This window comes from Argentina silus (genome assembly GCF_951799395.1).
Source record: "Argentina silus genome assembly, chromosome: 17".
NCBI classification, from domain to species: Eukaryota; Metazoa; Chordata; class Actinopteri; order Argentiniformes; family Argentinidae; genus Argentina; species Argentina silus.
The window spans coordinates 13,204,189-13,226,309 of NC_139671.1; the positions used below are offsets into that span (position 1 = coordinate 13,204,189).

General features: G+C 44.8%; 1 protein-coding gene across 3 annotated transcripts in view; it reads left to right on the forward strand.

The window, feature by feature from the left end:
• The window catches only part of dpf3 (double PHD fingers 3), a 31,033-nt gene extending 8,912 nt beyond the window's left edge, over nucleotides 1-22,121 (forward strand). Inside the window, exons 2-12 of one of the 3 annotated variants that reach the window (XM_083688403.1) lie at nucleotides 3,416-3,576; nucleotides 4,618-4,725; nucleotides 7,763-7,896; nucleotides 8,079-8,174; nucleotides 8,390-8,462; nucleotides 10,959-11,000; nucleotides 13,340-13,486; nucleotides 13,804-13,932; nucleotides 19,051-19,163; nucleotides 19,705-19,786; nucleotides 20,207-22,121. In XM_083688403.1, coding sequence (XP_083544529.1) covers nucleotides 3,416-3,576; nucleotides 4,618-4,725; nucleotides 7,763-7,896; nucleotides 8,079-8,174; nucleotides 8,390-8,462; nucleotides 10,959-11,000; nucleotides 13,340-13,486; nucleotides 13,804-13,932; nucleotides 19,051-19,163; nucleotides 19,705-19,786; nucleotides 20,207-20,274 — 1,153 coding nt within the window. In that variant the 3' untranslated portion in view covers nucleotides 20,275-22,121. Of the gene's footprint in view, nucleotides 1-3,415; nucleotides 3,577-4,617; nucleotides 4,726-7,762; nucleotides 7,897-8,078; nucleotides 8,175-8,389; nucleotides 8,463-10,958; nucleotides 11,001-13,339; nucleotides 13,487-13,803; nucleotides 13,933-15,739; nucleotides 16,065-19,050; nucleotides 19,164-19,704; nucleotides 19,787-20,206 lie in introns of those variants that run through there. The other 2 variants (XM_083688401.1, XM_083688402.1) reach the window with 2 other exon arrangements.

Sequence of the window (22,121 nt, forward strand, 5' to 3'; positions counted from 1 at the left end):
CTAGAAGTAGGAAGCCTACCATTTTTTAAAATTATTAGTATTTATTAATAATAATAAATGCCATTTAGCTGACGCTTTTATCCAAAGCAACATACATTGCAGTGAGTGCATACATTTTTCAGTATATGTGGTCCCAGCGGGAATCAAACCCACAACCTAAGCATTGTTAGTGCCAACTGAGCCACAGAGGACCATGGTAGTGTAGCCTCCCTTTATTCAACCAAGACGTCTGTGTCTCCCTGTAACTGCATGGCCCCTGGTTTCAATCCCCAACTCCGGGTCCCCCCCCCCCCCTCCCCCACAATATCATACACAGTTGCACAAACACAGACTCGACCCAACAGCTGTTTTCTCCATATCTCATGTAGCTAGCTACCTGACAAGTGTGGATTGTGTGTATGTATAACAGCCACATCTGCGCTCTTGAATGTGCCCAGCAATGGTTCCCCCCTGGCATGAATTGTGAATTCCAAGCAACATGTGACAAAGTTTAGTTGGTCAGGCTACATTCTTATCCTGATGATGTGCCCTTACCAAGGTGCTTGATAACAGCTCGGCTTTGTCTGTTTCCCCAAGCCCTGGTTCCTATTTTCCCACAGGGAGACAATGTGATGTGACGGCATTGGGTATAGAGAGCCCAGTTTCCAACTATGGGACATCATTTATAGACTATTACCAATAGGGGCTTGATATGTCAGTCACGGTTTAATACATGTGTGTGTGTGTGTGTGTGTGTGTGTGTGTGTGTGTGTGTGTGTGTGTGTGTGTGAGACAGTGTTCCAAATGATACACTGGCTAACCCTGCTAATTAGTGACACTGGCGGGTTGCTTGGTAACGCGACATGTTAATTATACGGAAGCGCACTAGAATCTCGCAAGGAGAGGGAAGAACGGCCTTGATTGTCGTTGTCTCCACATCCGTACACTCCTACTGATTTGGGATGTCAACACAAAGCTGCCATTGTCTGACTCACACCATTGTACTGTAAAAGATGCTTGTTACTGTCTTATATTAAACCCTGCAGGGAATGGATAAACTGCAGTAAATCCTCTGTGATGGTTATATCTGTTTGTAACTTTATCTCTGTGTAGAAACTGTGTGTGCTCTGTGTGATACAGTGGAGGGTAGTGTGTTTGTTAGGCACTCATCTCTGTGTACTTTAGAAACTGTGCCCTTTGTTACTTTTGTGACTTCTGGAAAATAACGTTTCCCTCTGGGATTATACAGATGCATGCTTTGATGGATTCAATAGTAGCAGGGAGGAACTGGTCAAAAGTGGATGTTCTTGTAACATTCTCTAAATCCTCTAGATCCCTCATTTCAGAGAGTGTCCTTCCTTCCCTCTATCTCTCCCTCCCTCCCTCCCTCCCTCCCTCCCTCCCTCCCTCTCTCCCTCCCTCACCCTCCCTCCCTCACCATTACTTCCTCTGTAGCAGGACAAATGAATGGGTATCACCTCCCTCCTCTATAGAATCTCCCCCACAGTTTCTCCCTATCTATCTCTCCCTATCACCAAGGTAAGCATCCATCGCTGTCTCCCTACCTCTCCATCTTGATTTATATGATTTCCCTCACATAGACTCTTTATTTGTCTATCCGTCCTCCCCCCCCCCCCCCCCCCACACTTGTGGTGCATATCTATGCCCCTCTCTGTCTGTCCTCCCTCCCCATCCCTCGCTCCCTTCCTTCCTTCCCCTTCCTCTTCCTCCCTTCGTTGCAGTACCTGTGTTTACTCACTGCTGGATTCATTCAGCTCTCTCTCTCTCTCTCTCTCTCTCTCCCACTCTCTCTCTCTCCCACTCCCTCCTCTCCCACTCCCTCCTCTACCCCCCCTCTCTGAACACTGCACCTCTTTGTAGCCTTGAGTGTGACCAGGGCCCTTGTCTTTGTCCAGGCTGACATTCCTCACACACTGTATCTTTGCATCTCCTGGTCCAGGGAGGACACATCACATCAGATCACTACAGGACAGGAGGGGAGACACCCAGAGAGACATCCTTCCTAGACCAGGATTTGACCAGTTAGAGAGGCACTCTGCCCCCCCCCCCCCTCGCCCACCCAGAGGGAGGCCCTCCTAGACCAGGGTCTGACCAGGGAAAGAGAAACAAACTCAGTTTGTGGTGGTGGGTGGTTGGGTATGCATATAGCTGATGGACAACTCCATTCGCTTTTTGTTACCATTTGTTGTCGATCTAGTAAGGTGGATGGATGGGATACACCTCCTGAGATGATTGGATGGGAGCTACAGTATGTCTTGTGTTTACTGTAGGCCTAATGGCAGATATATCGCTATTGTTTTGTGGGGGTGTGCCATTGGAACAAACAATGCTTGATTCAAAATCCTCAAACTGAGTAACCAAAGTCTAGTCTGTATATGGCTCCCTTCATCTGCCCTGGCTCACTTCTGGACAACCTCAGCTGCCTGGAAAAGAAGTCTCCAGACTCTTGAATGAGTCTGTAGGGGTCATTGAGAGCTTTGCAGAGCCAAATATACGAAATATGACATCAACAACTCTGAGAAATACCATTCAGCCTGTCAGAGACTATACGGTCGAAAAACATTAATAAAGAACATGTCCTCTCTTGCTGTCACAGCGGCAGGTGAAGGATAGCCCCCTAGAACGAAGCCCTCTCTCTTCTCCAGCCTCCCCTGAAACTCATCCATCTAGGGAACATCCCCCTCAATGCTGGGACACTGACGTCCCTGAAGCGTGCGTTTCTTTAGCTAGCATATCCAACGCAACTGTATGGTTCGCAGTATGCTGATGAAGGCTCGGAGGCCAAAACGTGTCCATCATGGACTGCTGTATGCATTTAATTCAAGATACTCTATCGCTTATTTGAGAGCGCTGGCCTTTTTTTTCATCATCATAAAGTGTTCCTATATGGTCACTGGGTGTGTCTGTGTGTGTGTGTGTTTGTATAAGCAGGCTTCAGCATTCGGGACTGGTTCCAAGTTGATTTATTGACACAGGCCTAGCCAAGACTGCTGTTTCATGCAGACTTTCAATATGCAACTCTGAGCACATGTTTTGTGGGTAGTAAACAACCAGACAATGTTAGTATTCAGCTGACATGCCTTCACGGCAGGGATGGCTTAACAGCTGGAGTGCTGCATACAGACAGCTCTGATTAATGTGTGTGTGTGTATGTGTGTGTGTGTGTGTGTGTGTGTGTGTGTGTGCGCGCGTGTGTGTGCGTGCGTGTGTGTGCACGTGTCGTCGCCTGTCTGGACGTCTTGGGAGCAGAGCAGAGGATGAATTTCTGTTATCGCATATGGACAAAGGAAGTTCTATCTATTCTATTCTGTTCTATTCTATGTGCTACAATAAGCTCGATGAGCACACCTAGTTCACCTAGCCAGCATGACAGAAGCTAACCATGTCTCTCGTCCCCTGTGTGTTTTGTATTCAGGCTGGGAGACGCGTTCTACAGGGAGGCCATCGAACACTGCCGCAGTTACAACGCCCGTCTGTGTGCTGAGCGCAGCGTCCGTATGCCCTTCTTGGACTCGCAGACCGGAGTGGCCCAGAACAACTGCTACATCTGGATGGAACAGCGCCACCGAGGGCCCGGTAGGTGCTACTGCAGGCTGCTGGAGACAAGAGAGTGGAGAGCTACTTCGACAATGAATTGTACTCCTGTCCCGAGCGACCACCTGTTCAGTCATGCTATATCAATGAAGGGAGGAAAAAAAGGATATTTTTTTCACAGTATTCCATCAGGGTCAAGGAGTCATGTTTTTTTTATCAATACAATGGATGTTGCCTGGGTGTATGAATAGAATGGTGGAGGGAGGGATGGGCAGATGGATGGATGGATGAATGGATGGATGGAGTCAGAATGATGCAGTTGAATAATGAATTAATCCCCTCTAGTTGTGTTGTCCCTTTAACTGAATTTTCTTCCATAGCTCCCCGTCCTGTACCCCCCCACCCCACCCCACCCCTCATTGACATCCCCCCCAGCCTTCTTGTCTGTCTGATTTGGTTATACATGCCGACCGTGTATACAGATCTGCAGATCTGGGTCGCCCAGCCAAAGGGGAACAATATGCTCAAGAGCTGGACACAAATAGAAGCCAAATCTCGCATGCAAGCCCTGGGGACACACCCTATACTTTGTGGTCGACATGGCCTTCATTATATGCATTTATTCTGGGTTTATCCCTCCCTTTATCTCTCTCTCTCTCTCTTTCTCTCTCTCTCTCTCTCTCCCTCTCCCTCCATCTGCTTCTGCTGAGTACGGTTGGTGTGGGACATATGGTGTGATTTGATGTCTGATGTTATCATGAATGGTGAACAGAGTCTGCTGGGCTTTAACCATGAAAGCAGGGCTACTCTGTTCAGAGTCCAGATATGTGTCCACAACCACAGTCGTAGCACGGAAGTCTCACAGGCCCTATCAAGTGTCAAGAATACAAGGCTGAGACAGCGGGCGCGCGTGTGTGTGTGTGTGTGTGTGTGTGTGTGTGTGCGCACGCATTGGTAGGTCTATGCATATTTGTGAGGATCAACTTGGCAATGTTTCTTAAAATGATTTTGGTGTGTGTGTGTGTGTGTGTGTGTGTGTGTGTGTGTGTGTGTGTGTGTGTGTGTGTGTGTGTGTGTGTTCAGGTCAGGCTTCGGGACAGATGTACACATACCCTGCCCGGTGCTGGAGAAAGAAAAGGCGACTCCACCCACCAATGGACCCCCAGCTCCGCCTGTGTGAGCTCAGATTAGGTGAGACTGTAAACCCACTCTACCTCTCCCTCCCTGACTCGTTCTTTCTTTTTTCCTCCCTCTCTTTATATCCCTCTCTGACTGCCTCGTATTCCCCCTCTACAATCACAAACACATTCACCCACAACGTTGGTGGAACACATAACACTGGTTAACATCACAGCAGCACTTACTCTTCACGGCATACACACACACACACACACACACACACACACACACACACACACACACACACACACACACACACACACACACAAACACACCAACAGACTCATACAATCCCCTTGCCCCCCCCCCCCCCCGTCCTCTCGTCCCCTAGCTATAGAGTGGCGTTAACGTTATCTGGCCATCTGGCTCTGGTTAGCCTCTCTCTCCAGGTCTCCAGGTTCACTCTCTCTCCTTGAATCAATGCCTCCTCTCTCTCTATCCCCTGGCACACACACACACAAACACACGCACCCATACACGCACAAACGCACACACACACACACACACCCGCACACACACACACACACACACACACACACACACACACACACACACACACACACACACACACACACACACACACACACACACACACACACACACACACACAGCTCTCTCTTTTGCTGCAGCACAGAAGCACCCTAACTGGGCCCCCCTAATCATTTGTCCATGCAGCATTAGAATGTAAGTGAGTCCTACGAGGCAGAGGGGTGTGTGTCTGCGTGTGTGTGTGTGTGTGTGTGTGTGTGTGTGTGTGTGTGTGTGTGTGCGTGCGTGTGTGTGTGTGTGTGTGTGTGTGTGTGTAGATGGGGGGAGGACTAGACTAGTGAAGGAATTCCTCAGGAACCTGATCGGGGGGGGGGGGGGGGTTTATAAAGGCTAGTCTTTGTCTGTTGCTTCCCACCACCATTGTTTTCCCAACTCTTCCCAGCCAAAATCCAATACCTCTGACTTTTACCAAGAAGATAGGCTAAAAGAAGGAATCTCTTTTTCTGAGAGAAATCCCCAACAGAGAGTATTTCCCAACAGACAACAGTTAAGAAAGCCGTAGCTTTGGCAGTGAACAGTACAGTCAGTGAACACAATTCAAAACTCTTGCTACCATTGGCGTTCTATCGCTCCCATGCAGACAGAATGGTGAAACTGTCGCCTAGCTCAGGCTACTGATGTATGGAGATTCAGTGACTAGAAGCCAGAGGAGGGCCAGGTTTACACCTGAGACATGTACCAAAGACATCCATCATAACAGAGAGGAATGTGACGGCACCACTCCTGGGCTTTAGGGAACTTCCTATCTGTTTATCTAAAGCTTACTGTCTGCAGGGGGAGTTCTAGGCCACAGTATCATGTCATACAATGGGTTCGGGTTGTTGAACACGTTGTCGATCGAAAACCTATACCCACTCGATATGACCCCCATATAGTGACGAGAATAGGATCCGACACCTTCTGTTTAACCTAGAAGAAAAGGTGTAGAAGAGACACACAGAGGTGTAAGACCCACAGGATGCACAGGGTGTATTTCATTCCATTTTCTCTCCACTGCCCTGTGTTGCTGGGGAATTATATCACAGCCCTCTATTGACTCTGTAGCAAGCCAATGACATATCGTCTCCTCTGTCGTCCTGTTGGGCTATAGCTGTGGGTGCAGATCGATACAGGGGGTCGGCAGACGTGTCGGCGGAGGGGGGGGGGGGGGGATGGATGGACGGACATGAATAATCTGTGTTTACCTCACTCCTCCCTGGCAGAGCAGAACATTCTGGTTTCCTTCCCTCCCCCCTTCTCCCAGAGGGGTTGGAGGGGTGAGGGAAAGGGGGAGGGTGGAGAGCGGCAAGCGGGTGAGGAGGGGGGGGGGGTAGGTTGAGGGAAAGGGGGAGGGTGGAGGGTGGAGAGCAGCAAGGGGGTGAAGAGGGGGGGCTAGGTTGAGGGAAAGGGGGAGGGTGGAAAGCGGCAAGGGGATGAGGGGGGGGTAGGTTGAGAGGGGAGAATTGGGGGGCTAGTTTGAAGGAAACGGGGGAAGAAGGTGGAGAGAGGAGAGGGAGGTGAGGAGGGGGTTAGGTTGGGAGGGAAAGGGGAAGAGGGGGAGGATGTGTGTCTTGTCAGTGACAGCTCAAAGTCAGCCTGCCTACGCAGACACAAAGAGAGATGGAGGGGGGGGAGAGGTATAGCAGCCCTGGTTCTGCTCTAAATAACGGGCTTAGGCTTCAGCAGCCTCCTCCCTCCCTCCCTCCCTCCTTCCCTCCCTCCCTCCCTCCCTCATACTTCTTTTTTTTTTTCATGTACAGTATTGCCATTTACACTTATCCCCATGTCCTTTTTTAGACACCATGTGACAGACACTAGGAAGCCGACTATGATGTCACTCCTCTCCTAGAGTAGTTTATCTCCACAGAAATGAAAGAGAGAGAGGGGGGCGGAGAGAGAAAGAGTGGGGGAGAGAGAGAGAGAGGGGCGGAGAGAGAGGGGCGGAGAAAGAGGGGCGGAGAAAGAAAGAGAGGGCGGGAGAGAGAGAGAGATGGGAAGAGCAAGAAAGAGAGAAAGAGAGGGGTGGAGAGAAAGATGGGGGGGGGGGGGGGGGCGGGTAGAGGCCAGAGGCCTTGACCTCTGTGGCTGTAATGAAAAACAAACACAGAAAAGAAAACAACAAGAGCTCAGACCCTGAGCCAGACCAATCTCGTTCTTTCTCATCCTCCTTTCATATGTAGCTCTGGTGCTGGTGCACTTCAGGTTTGATTGGTGCCGGCTCTGAAATCACCTCTGCAGTTTAGGTGAATGGGAAGCAGGCTGGCCACTATTATGTTATATCCCCTACAGATGTTATATACACACACACACACACACACACACACACACACACACACACACACACACACACACACACACACACACAGACACACAGACACACAGACACACACACACACACACACACACACACACACAGACACACACACACACAGACACACACACACACACACACCCAGACACACACCAGACACACCTGCCCTCTCTCAGGCTCTCAATGCTCCCTTTTTTTCCATTCTCCCAGAGGCAGAGTTGGCCCCTAAGAAGGAGCCCCCCCCTGGGGAGGCCACAGCCCTGGAGGCCCTGCTGAGGGGGGAGGGCCTGCTGGAGAAGAAGGGCAACATCATCAAAGAGGACGAGACCATGCTGGAGATACAGGTACTGTGAGCTGACCTTACCCCCACTCACATGGATGCTACTGCTTTCACGTGTTTCCTAAATCTTTCACTGAGATCAAATCTCCAAGTGTCACAGAGGAAACATGACAATTCAAAGGAATGTCTTTGTGTGAAAGGTGTATGACCCCCCCCACCCTCTCTTCTTCTCTGCTCTTTCTGTAGAGGGTCCTGGAGGCGGACGAAAACGGGGATGGTTTCCATGACGACGATGACTTTGAAGTGGACACTCCGAAGAGGAAGCACAGGAACAAAGGCAAAGTGAGTGAGCGAGATAGAGGGAGAGAGAGAGGGAGAGAGGGAGATGGAGAGATGGCTAAGTGAACACTGCTGGCGAGGGAGGGAGGGGTAGAAAGACGACTGCAGAGGCCAGAGAGAGAGAGAGAGAGAGAAAGAGATAGAGAGAGAGAGAGAGAGAGAGAGAGAGTAATGGACAACAGGAAGAGTTTGTTGAGTTTGTGTTTCTCCTTCCACAGGGTCGAGGCTCTGGCCGCAGAAGGACAGAGGCGGTTAACAATGACGACCAGGATAAACCTTACGTCTGTGACAGTAAGAACCAAAACCACAACCTTGAGGGTTCCTCATGTCACGTGCTACCATGTGCTTTCATGTCATATTGACAGAGTGTCGGTAACAGAATTAGTTGGTGGACATGAAGCTAAACTGGCTGTGAAGGGAACACAATACACTTCACAGAAAAGAATAAATAAATAAAGGCTAAATACCAGTTATCCTTAAGAGAGAAGACATGATACACAAAGGTATCTAAATTCTAAATGAACTTTTGTATTACGCTTCTAACGCTTCTAACATCATAGTTCAACAATCAATTTCAATTATTGTTTTGTTATTTATTTTCTGATCAGGGCTCTGTGCTCTACAGGAGTCCATTGACAATATTTCACTCATCATACCTGGATTAGGTCCTTGTCAGTGACTTAGTTAAATAATACGGCCAGCACTCTCATATATGTCTATTTTATTTTATTTCATTTTTATTCTATTTTCTATTGTCACTTTATTTTGTTGTTTGTTCGTTTTGTTGTTTGTGATGTGAGCTACTGTAACGCCTTAATTTCCACTCGGGGATCAATAAAGTACCTATCTATATCTATCTATCTATCTATCTATCTATCTATCTATCTATCTATCGATATAAACAAGTAAATGATGGTTTAATGCATAATCAGCATACAGTGCATTCAGAAAGTATTCAGACCTCTTCACTTTTTCCACATTTTGTTAAGTTACAGCCTTATACAGGTTTTTAGAAATGTTTGCTAATTTATTAAAAATAAAAAACTGAAATATCACATTTACTATAAGTATTCAGACCCTTTGCTATGACACTCGAAATTGAGCTCAGGTGCATCCTGTTTCCAATGATCATCCTTGAGATGTTTCTACGACTTGACTGGAGTCCATCTGTGGTAAATTCAATTGATTGGACATGATTTGGAATGGCACACACCTGTCTATATAAGGTCCCACAGTTGACAGTGCATGTCAGAACAAAAACCAGACCATGAGGTCGAAGGAATTGTCAGTAGACCTCCGAAACAGGATTGTGTCGAGGCACAGATCTGGTGATGGGTACAAAAAAATTCTGCAGAATTGAAGGTCTCAATAGTAGCCTCCATCATTCTTAAATGAAAGAAGTTTGGAACCATCAAGACTCTTCCTAGAGCTGGCAGCCCGGCCAAACTGAGCAATAGGGGGAGAAAGGCCATCATCAGGGAGGTGACCAAGAACCCAATGGTCACTCTGACAGAGCTCCTCTGTGAAGATGGGAGAACCTTCCAGAAGGACAACCATCTCTGCAGCACTCCACCAATCAGGCCTTTATGGTAGAGTGGCCAGACGGAAGCCACTCCTCATTAAAAAGCACATGACAGCCCACTTGGAGTTTGCCAAAAGGCACCTAAAGGACTCTCAGACCATGAGAAACAAGATTCTCTGGTCTGATGAAACCAAGATTGAACTCTTTGGCCTGAATGCCAAGCATCACATCTGAAGGAAACCAGGCACCGCTCATCACCTGGCCAATACCATCCCTATGGTGAAGCATGGTGGTGGCAGCATCATGCTGTGGGGGATGTTTTTCAGTGGCAGGGACTGGGAGACTAGTCAGGATCGAGAGAAAGATGAACGGAGCAAAGTACAGAGAGATCCTTGATGAAAATCTGCTCAAGACCTCAGACTGGGGCGAAGGTTCACTTTCCAACAGGATAACGACCCTAAGCACACAGCCAAGACAGCAGGAGTGGCTTCGGGCTTCTGAATGTCCTTGACTGGCCTAGCCAGAGCCCGGACGAACCCGATCAAACATCTCTGGAGAGACCTGAAAATAGCTGTGCACAGACGCTTCCCTGCCAACCTGACAGAGCTTGAGAGGATCTGCAGAAAAGAATGGGACAAACTCCCCGAATACAGGTGTGCCAGGCTTGTAGCGTCATACCCAAGAAGACTTGAGGCTGTAATCGCTGCCAAAGGTGCTTCAAGAAAGTACTGAGTAAAGGGTCTGAATACTTATGCTAATGTGATATTTAAGTTTTTTATTTTTAATAAATTAGCAAACATTTCTAGAAACCTGTTTTTGCTTTGTCATTATGGGGTATTCTGTGTAGATTGATGAGGAAAATGAATTGAATCCATTTTAGAATGAGGCTGTAATATAACAAAATGTGGAAAAAGTTTAAGGGGTCTGAATACTTTCCGAATATACTATAGTCACTGTGGACTCATTTCGGCGTCAAGCCTTCTTCAGCACAGTGACTTACCTTTCGCTGCACGCTCTGTAAAAAGCTCTGTCTCTTGAGTAGAGAGCAACTCTCTTCCAAAGGAGCATGAAGAGTGCCTGCACCTGAGTTTGTTGACAGTCCAACTAGCCTAGCATGCTACTTATATGACATATCTGAAGAGAAATGCTGGGGAGGACTGGGTTCTCCTGATGGGATGTTACAGCCTCTCTCTGAATGAAACAACTCACTCTTGTTTTTTCTTTGTTTCTTTTTTCCATTTGCTTTTGTGTCTTCTCTGTTTCAGACAGATACAAACAAAAGCATAACTCAAAAACTGCTGACTCAGGTATCTGGACTTGACTTGGTTGCCATCTTTTCTCTCTCGGAATTGAACTGAGGCTTTTCTAACGACGAGGCTCTCTAATCACGGGGGCTTTACTGGTGTCGGGGGTGGGCTGCTTTGAGCTGCTAAACTACACTAAGCTCTAAGCAATCTATCACTAACTATGCTTTGTAATTGCATAAGCATAGAGGCTAAGACCAAAACAAGCTTGCATGGCACTAACACTGTCCTATGTGCTGGTTTTTGCTGGGCACTAATTATTTGCTATCCTCCCTCTAAGCTCATGCATTCAGTCACGCCTCTATAGCATTGTCATTGTGGCATCACAATGAAGCCAAGATTAAACAGAGGACATCAAATAACACAAGGCACAAGAATATGTCACGTTGTTGTCACACACGTTTTTAAACAACATCCATGTATACGTTGTGCTCTAACCTTCAGGCCATGTGTAGATACGACTTGTAATGCTTGTTCGTAGAAAAAGACCAGGCGGCACCGATGAAATGACTCCTCTTCAAGTGATATGATGACATCATAGATAGGTACTTTATTTATTTATTGAAAAGCCCAGAACTATACATTTCTATAGTCAGTGCTTTAATAGAAGTCTCAAAGAAAATATGATCTATCTACAGTGGTCATTTAACTACTTTCCCCCCCACACCCTGTTCCTCCTGATGAACCATATGGTGTCATATGGTGTTTATTAGGGAGTTTGTAGACTCACTGAGCACTTTATTGGGAACACCTGTACACCTTCTCATGGTGGAGGTGGTGTAATGATGTGGGGAATGTTTTCTTGGCACACTTTGGGCCTGTTAGTACCAATCAATCATTGCTTGAATGCCACAGCCTGTTTGAGTATCGTTGCTGACCATGTGCATCCCTTCATGGCCACAATTTACCCATCTTGTAATGGTTACTTCCAGCATGATAATGCACCATGTCACAAAGCAAAAGTCGTCTCAAACTGGTTTCATGAACATGACAATGAGTTCAGTGTTCTTCAGTGGCCTTCCCAGTCACCGGATCTGAATCCAATAGAACACATTTGGGATGTGGTAGAACGGGAGATTCACAGCTTGAAAGTGCACCTGGAAAATCTGCAGGAATTGCATGATGCAATCATGTCATTATGGACCAGAATCTCAAAGGAATGTTTCCAATATCTTGTGGAATCAATGCCACGAAGAATTGAGGCTATTTTGAGAGCAAACGGAGGCCCTACCCAGTATTAGTATAGTGTTCTAATAAAGTGCTCGGTGAGTGTATAATAGAGAATTTATATGGTTGAGTAAGTAGACAATAGTTCCTTCCCAGTAGTAATGAATCTCGCTCCTAGACTTTACAGCTAGAGGAGGCATATTGTCTGGGTCTGCGAGATTAAGTAGTAATGTGTGGTGAATTAAATCCCTAGTGTTGTTGGTAGACAAGTCTCAATGGCCCTCGGTTGCTTTTTAGTAGAAAAAGCCCTTAAAAATCCATCCTGAAGGAGACATTGAGTAGCGGTTTCAGTTGTAAACTGTGTTTTTAGTCCTTCCCATTGTCTTGAGAGCTGGTGTCTCACTTTAAGACAGACACTGGAATGTTCACCTTCACATCTTCCTCAAGGTGTTTATTACACAGCTGTCTCCCTCCTCAGCCCACTCTTATCTGCTATTACCCACACTGATAAAGACTCTCACAACAATACCCTTTCTCTGAGGAGCAGGACAAACTGAAAAACAGCCAGGAGTCTCCACCGATAACTCAATGTTTCCACCAATTAATCTACTAAAAAAACACACAAAGCTCAACACTGCTCAAATGTAATCAACACTCTGTTTTTTTTTTTTTTTCGGCCTTTTTTAAAGTGTGTTATTGTTGAGAATTGGCTTCAAGGATAGCCTGTGCTGCTCCCTTGGGAAGATGTGAGTTCTAAACCCAGCAGATCTATTCTCCTGCTCAAGCCTTCGAATGCCCTCTTGTTATTCGCTCTTTATTTGATCCTCATGCAGGCCACTATTGGTAATAGTACAGTAACTAAGCTGTAGTGCAACATGAAAACTCTACCCAACAGTTATTTTAGACAGTGTACGTTCAGAGTACGATTGGTCACTAATGAAACACATCCTATAATTCTCCAGACAAGGTCCTTTCATTCACAGTATCACATAATTCTATATCAACATCAGCCTAATGAAACAGAATTAAAGAATAAAAGCACTGTTGAAAAGGATACGACATAACCCACTGGACACCTGCTGAGCTTGAGCAGGTGTATAGTACTGCTGGTTTTAGTCCCAGTTTTGGGATTGTTCTCATGGGTTCTGATGGGTATGGGTTTCTGCTGTTGACAGTCTGTGGGAAGCGCTACAAGAACCGTCCCGGCCTGAGCTACCACTACGCACACACACACCTGGCGGAGGAGGAGGGTGAGGGCGAGGACGAGAGAGAGGATGAGCGGAGCCGCTCTCCCCCAGCACACCGGCCCGAAAACCACAAACGTAAGAGACCACCACCCTCATGGTTTAGGGTTAGGGTTAGGGTTAGTCCTATCCATCCACTCAAACATACAATAGGGCTATATCACTACATTTAAAAAATGTTATAGTGTCTCAGAGGCTGTAAGATGTGTTGTACTGTATATCCCTCTGACATTGAATTTGCTCCCTCTGGTCTGTTTCTGCGATAAAACATGGAATGTTTGACATTTGGACAACAATTTTACACATGATTAAACTAGACCTGCGTCATGACGACGATGATTCAAACAACCGTTCCTGACCTTTCCTTGTGTGTGTGTGTATCCGTCCCTTCACAGCTCAGAAAGCGGCAGACGGCTCCATCATTCCCAATGACTACTGTGACTTCTGCCTGGGGGACCAGGACTCCAACAGGAAGACGGGCCAAGCGGAGGAGCTGGTTTCCTGTTCAGACTGTGGACGCTCTGGTGAGTGTACAGTGTACCCCCCCTGGCTCTAGCACACTGTCTGCTGCCCCCCCCCCGCTGCCTGCTGCCCCTGCTGCCCCAGAGCCATACAGAAAGACTGGTTTCCACCCCTAAAGTGTTATGTTGCTCATGCAGTAGATTACGTCACGTTATTCCATGGTAGCCATCCCATTGCCCCCAGACACACAGAAGAACTCTGTATCTACTTAAAGAGGCCATGTACTGTACAGCACTCTTAAACCAGAGACACCTATCTACCCTACCTTATTTGTCACATTCTAACCTTTGCCACCTTTGTAACCGTTCTGAACTCTACAACTGATTAAGCTAAACATGATTATCTAAACAGATTTCTTAAATAGATAATATTACACAACTCATTCTAAAGGATAGGTTCAGCGTAGTACAGGGAGGTAATCATGTCAATATAACTGTGTTTCTTATCAACTAGTCTTACAGTTAATCAACATACGGTAATGGAATACCATCTTAGATGGGGAAATGTGAAGGCATAACATTCAATAGAATTGGTCAGAATCATACTCAGTTTTAATTTGCTTCCACACATCTCATCTTTATTTTGTTTTGTTCTTGTTGTGTTTGTATTTCTCGCTGGCCTTTGACTACTTCTGGTTATGTCTCCTGTACCGTGCTAGATTTAGGTGTCTTTGCCTAGAGCAGCTTTAGTCTGAGACTAACTTTCGGCTTCATGGTATTTACATGGTACATAGCACATGACATGGTAATAACATGACAATTACATAAGCAGATACAGTTTAATTACAATTTAGACAAACATTGTAGATTAAGCCATTATGAGTCAACTCAGCTAGCATCTACTTTACATTGATATTGTTGTTATTTAAATCATTTGCCCATTTATCCTCTCTCATAACTGTTTTAGGCCTGAGTAGCTCATTAGTTCCAATGGTGTCAAGAGTCCTTATCATACTGTGGAAATGTAGCAGATTTGTGCTTCATCTGTAGTTTCAGTCTTCCAGTCTGTCTTGAAATGACACAAAATTATCAGTTTTTATGCTAACCTTTCCATGGTTCAGTTTGTATTGTGCTTTGTTTCGATGGCAGTGGCGTTGTCGGCGGGGGGGGTTAGTGCAATGGTAGGGTGGGTACCTTGTCATAGGGTCACGAGATTCTTTAGAGTCTGGTTCCTCAGTTTCTTTCTTTTTTTCCTTGTGGTTGCCACCTGGGCTTGCTCATTGAAGGATTTAGGCCATGGTTGCTGAGTTATCAATGAGCCTTCTTGTAGTTTGTACCAGCAGTCAGTAGCCTCATCTCTCTGCGCTAGCGGTGCTGTATTTCCTTCAGATGACGATGATTGGTAAGGTCAGCTGCCTGCTTCCATCCTGCATGCCTCTCAATGTGAGCTTGTCAACGCATTCATCAATTATGAATTCTGCCATAGAAGACTTTTTGCAACATCCTCTCTTCCACATACATTCACTCTTTTTTTTATGTTCCTCCGTTTTTTCACACATTTCCTCATGTCGCTTTTTTTGGCTGTGTTTTTCTTTTCTTTTTCTTTTTTGTTGTATTCATAACACGGGTCTGTGAACTGCTCACACTTGACCCTACCTGCCAACCATCTCAGGAGTTGTCCGGTTTTCACTACCATCTTATACACTCAGAGAAAGTGTTCATTTCAAACACACCTTAGACAGCACGAGAGACCTTTTTGACCATATTGATTTGAGCAGGTTGCTTAGTCAGAGAGACGTAGAGACAGAGAGGCTCAAGGTGACACTGTTGTCTTGTTTTTGTTGCTCTGATGCTGATGTATTCACGTTAGCTGGACACGGAGGAGTGAAGAGGGAAGGGAGGAAGACGAGCGTTCTCGAAGAGTTGTTCGGCAACGCGTCGGAAAGCGAGGCGTCAACGTTTCATGGCTTTGAGGACGGCGAGCTTGAAGATATTTTCTTTTCTGACGACGACGACGGTGTGGTAGACACACGGAGCTGAGGAAAGGACTATTTTCTTGACAGGCAGAACTTGATGCCAAAAATCGTAGATCCTTTTTTTTTGGTTTTGACTTTTTGTAGAATGTATACTGAATGACTTCGAAGACAAGTGTCTTAACTTGGACAAATGGTCTTCAGTTGACACCCCAGGCCTTTGAATATACGTTGGGATGGTTGTTTTTTGAACTCTTGAAACCAATGAAGGACTTGGCAGCATCTGTTTGCTGAATCAGTGAGTGAGAGACAGAGGAGCTTTTTTCTTGGAGATTGCTTTTCCTTGAAGGACAGAATGTTATGTTTTTGACCAAGCACATTTGCATATGGATTTAATTGTTCAGTCTGATGTGACAGATTTGTCATCTATGTGGAATCTACTTTTGAAAACATAAAAAATATAAAAAATGAAAACTATAAATAGACTGCATTGGAATGAAATAAACAAGCTTATAAACCAATCCGAAACCTCTTGGCCGTACTACTGTAACCTCGGAACTAGAGGGGAAAACACAAAGGTGAGAGCAGAGAGTTTGGGCTAACAGAAACGGGTTGATTGACAACATGTTTCCATGGCGACGTGGACAGAGTGGCCAATAAGGAGGCAGAGGGAGGGATGAGCACCGACTCTGAGTCATACCATTGGCCAGAGAGGACAGTTAGCTGAGAGGTAAGAGCCAATCGGCATTTCATTGTCCCTCTGTCTGTAGAGACGATTGAAACCGGTTGGTGTAGATTCGTAGAGGTGGTCTTTCATTTGTTGACATACTATCTATACTATATTTCTTGGGCAGCATTGGGATGAATTTGATATTGGCAAGGATTCAATTGGGGATAAGCAGAATTCCACCATGCAATTTGTATGATTCTCCCACATCCAGAATCCCAATTAAAATCTTGAGTTTTGGAGTCTCTTCAGCCACCTCTCTTCAAGTGCTGCAGTGCAACATATTATCCTCTACCATAACAACAAAGGAGAAATCATTCGAATTAATAGGACATCAAAATGCCAGCACATTAAATTATTTCCTGGTCACTGTAATGCATCATTGTGTCTGGTTGAGCTTGGTCGCCCTGGTTCTCTTTTCACACAGGGTGCATTTATTTTCATTCCACCTAACCAAGACTGTCACTGAAAGCTCTCTATCTATTTGGGTCCGGTGGTGCGCTGAGAGGAGGAAGCACTTTGGGTTGGCTGCGTTCCCAGAGCAGAGAAACCTCAGCATGACTGTTTGGCTCCAGACACAAACTGATTTATGGCTCATTGATACCTCTATAATAACTCACTTGTGGCTTTATGAATGGGTAGCAAATGATTGAATCATACCGACAGGACAGCAATACAATATACCTGTACTGTCACTCTTGGAAGAGAATCTAACTAAGTCAGTAGCGATACCTGGAGCAATAGTCCTATTTTGAATAGTCAGGGACAGCAAATGATATCTAGCAGACAGTTGGATGTCTAACCACAGTGCTTTTGAATGGAGACGTTTTAAGTGTAGGCACTTCATCTGCAAGTATCAGTGAGACTAAACTATTTGTCCTAAGCATAGGAGTTTTGGTAGCTGTTTTGGCTCAATTCATCCCATATCTACCATAACCCATTCATTTACTGTGATGACAGGTTATGGGACTCTCTTCCTGCTATATTGAGTTGCAGTAGAATGGCAGCACTGTCATTTGTTCTCTCTTTGAATCAGGAGCTCAAATACCACTCTGCAAACTATCCTACTAACTATGAAAATAATCTATTCCCTGTTATTTATTGAATAACAGCAAAGAGCCATTGTTTGTGCCTCCTCATAAATCTTAGATTGAATGGTTGAATAGTTGAGATGTGTCTTGAGATGTGTGGTTGCATTGTATTATCGTAATTTATTCAGTCAAGGCCATTCAGAGTGAATTGCTTGTAGAAGTTCAGTCCTGCTAGAAGCTTCATGCATGCATGAATGCACGCACGCACTCACGCCTTCTAGTTTAAACTGGCATAATTACACACCAAAGCAACTTGACCAGTCAAAACGAAACTAAAGAACTCAACATTTCTAAACCATCTGCCTGTTTCATAAATCAAAGGAACTTAGTGGGTTTGTCTTTGAAAGGGGTTAAATTGTGTGTGTTGTAAGCATGTGTGGTAAGCACTGAACAATATACAATGCTGCTTGAAAGTTTGTGAACCCTGTATCCATGTATCAAATATTAAAATTAACTTATAAAATGTTTAGACTTCCAGAAACCTTCAGGCTTGTCCAGGTGGTCTCTGGCAAAGTTAAGACGGGCAGTTTGGTTCTTTTTTGACAGCAGAGGCTTCTTCCTAGCAACCCTCCCATGAATGCCATTTCGATTCAGTGTTCTTCTTATTGTTGAAGCATGCAGTCTTACCTGAGATGCAGCAAGGGAGGTCTGCAAATTTCTAGATGTTCTCAATGTGCTCTCATTACCCTCTTCCTGATGTCCTCTAAGATCTCCTTTCCTCTTGGCATGGTGTGTTTTGCATTCATCTGTATGGGTAACACAAAACTGACCAGGTTTCTTATCTCTATTTATCAGAGTCCTGCCCAAACTCTTTCCTAAAGATCTGTCCTTTGATTGGTTCATTTGGTACCCAATTATTTACCCACCTGATTCTACTTACCTACTTGATTTAACCAATGCAACTTCGGGTTCACTTATTTTTGCACTAATTTCTTTATAATTTAGTTTTTCTACTACACACATGGTTTCCTCTAAACCAACATATGGAATTGGTAAATATAAACCTGTTATGTCAGATAAAAAATAGTTCTGATTAAATAAAGATTTCATGGTAAAAACTAAAATAATCTATAATTGCACAAGGGGTTCACATACTTTCAAGCAGCACTGTATACTCCATAATGAGGATATACACAACATGTTACTTACCATACTTAATACAGTATGAGAGCACATCATTCAACTTTACTTTACACTGTACCATATCTATAACTGCTTCCCTTATCAACATGGCTTCCTCTCTCCTACGTCTTCCATTACTCAATCCACCCCTTTTACTAAATTTCCCTTTGTTCCTGTCTTTCTACCTGCCTCCTGTCCATTCCTCACCCTCTCATCCCTCCCTCTCATCCCTCCCTCCCTCCCTCCCTCCTTCTTTCCCTCTCTCCAGGACACCCCACCTGTTTGCAGTTCACGGACAACATGATGCAGGCGGTGAGGACGTACCAATGGCAGTGCATCGAGTGCAAGTCCTGCAGCATTTGTGGCACCTCCGAGAATGATGTAAGTAAAATGATAGAACTTGACTGAAGAATACACTCTCTTTGGGGAATAGGTGGTCCTCTGTGGCTCAGTTGGTAGAGCATGGCGCTAACGACGCTAAGGTTGTGGGTTTGATTCTGTGGTTGTGGGTTTGATTGCTGGGACCATATATACTGAAAAATGTATGCTCTCACTGCCTGATACTGTACCAGAACACTTGGGTTAGTGTCCAGAGCTTATGCCCAGGCTTTAGCACAGTAAGCTCGTTGTGGTTCTGGATCAAAAGTAGTGTACTATGGGGCGCTCAGTGGCGTAGCACACTAAGGTGCATACCATATCATCGCAAGGTCCCTGGTTCGATTCCGGCCATCGACATATCCTGCATGTCATCCCTCCTCTCTCTCACTCATCCTTCCTGTCAATCTCTACTATCTCTATCCCAATGAAGCAGAAATGCCCTAAAATATATATATATATGTATATAAAAAAAAGGAAAAAAAAGTAGTGTACTATGTGGAATAGGGTGGTCCAAAGTAGAGATGTGTCCATTGTGTCCCTGTAGGACCAGCTGCTGTTCTGTGACGACTGTGACAGAGGGTACCACATGTACTGCCTGAAGCCCCCCATGACCCAGCCTCCTGAGGGTAAGATCACGCATGACAGCACAGTGATGTTACACGTAGTACTGTCAGCAGGGGGGGTGATTTGGAATCACACTCCTGTGACGGAAGGGAGTCCTGTCTGGGACATGTAAACTGGAAGTGTTGCCCTCTGATCTTGAGGATGTTCTCTTGGCCTAATGATAGACACTTGGGTCTTTCGCGTCAAAGAACAGTCACACATTTTGTGCATATTCCACTCGATATAACACACCGCACCACCTACAACTCTCCAATACTGCCTAGGCCAGGAAGAGTCGAAGACAGTTCACTATAAGGAGGAACAAGCTAATTTTGACTCATGTCTGTGTTTTGTCTTGCTCTCTTCTCTCTCTCTCTCTCTCTCTCTCTCTCTCTCTCTCTCTCTCTCTCTCTCTCTCTCTCTCTCTCTCTCTCTCTCTGTAGGGAGCTGGAGCTGTCACGTGTGTCTGGACCTCTTGAAGGACAAGGCCTCAGCCTTTGGAGAGCCATAGCATCAAACCGACCAGAGGCATCGCCCTCTTTCAGAACATTCCTCCTGACACACACACACACACACACACACACACACACACACACACACACACACACACTTCAACCTTTCTTTATGGTATGCAACACACAAAGTGTTATGTAAATCAAGCTCTTAAGAGATATTAACAGGCTCAGGGCAGATATTCAGTCTCACCTCGTTCAGTTTCTTGTGTGAGGGGAAGGAATCCTCTACCTCAGAAAAAGGTTACACAACACCACAGATACACCACAGTTACAACATGCAAACAGGTTGTGGATGATCAGCTCTCTACCTCACAACTCCACAGCCAACCACCAGACCCCAAAGCAGGAGACAGTAAACAGACAATACATCCCTCAAGTCCATTACCTCATATGATGTCATCATTATGCGACACAGGACCACTTACAAAAGCTCATGATAAAATGTCCCTCTAGCCATTGACACAATGCTATGGTATGATGCAGTCTCTCCGGCCTTTTAGCTAGACGTGTATTTTATTTGAGGTAGAAATACCTTGTGTGGAGGTCAAGGAGACTGTCTGTTCAGCAAATGTTTGTTTAAATTCATGTTTCCAGCCCCCTCTGTGTTTAGATTTCAAAGTTACATTATTTTATATCTGGACATATTTGTATGTGTAATACCATTTTTCACAGGATTTGTCAAGCTTGCCTTTATTTATGTTACACTGAAAGGGAATTAAGATCTGTTGCAACCATTATTTACTCTACTTTGGAGTCCAATAAGGTTCTCAAACCATGCTTGCTTCCTGTATCTCTGGTTGCTAGGATACTAACATACTTACGACAGCATACTGTATGTGTCAAGAAACACTAAACACTTTTTTTAAAGTTAAAAAGACTATTTATGCATTCCAGATTATTATGACTGTTACTGTAGATTAACATCTCCACTCTAGACTGTTTGTTATTACAATCTCCTACAATCTGCTATCCAGTCTGAAAGATGGTCTTACTCTGTTCAATAACCTTTCAATGATATACTGATGAATGTGTGGTTCTTGGACAGCATCGAGCTCCACTCACATGGTTGTAAACATACAATTCATACCCTCATACCCATACCTCGTAAATTCACCAGGCGTCAGTCAGTTAACGGTACTCCACAACCAACATCTCAAACATGTATGGTCGTATCATTTTTGTACATTTGTATTTGTATGTATTAGTAAATGTAAACTTGTCTGATACAGTATGTCCCATCCAGTTGTACAGTACATCATTTGAATTTTTAAATGTAAAACTCCAAGATATGTAATGATTCATAGACTTTTATTTGAACAAAATGTCAGTAGATTGCACTGAACGAATGCTTATTTTGGTACAACATGTTATAGGACTATTGCATAGATTTTAAGAACCAAGAATGAGCTCAGAAAACCTAGCCGGAAACACAATCCTGATTTATAGTCAATGAAGTCCTGAAAATGTTATAGCTGTGTTTTGTTTTGTAAACTTATGTGAATTTACAATGTCATGACTGGAAAGGTCTTACAGCAATTTTCTACTTTGTTATGTGTTATGTTTTTGTATTTGATATTATTTTCCACAGACAATCATGAGATAGATTAAATACATGATGTAAACAAGAAACATTTGAATGGTTTTGTTGTGTTTTTCCCCCTGCTTCCATGTTTTTAACACTCTTCCTGTTTGTCATGTTCCCGTCAAAAAAATATGTTTCGATATCATTGCATTTTATATTTGACACCATCACCCACTTACAAATATTTTTTTGTTGTTTTTGGGGTTCTTTATCAAAGCTTTAATGTTAATTTTTGTGTTGAAATAAAGAGTTGTTTCCTGT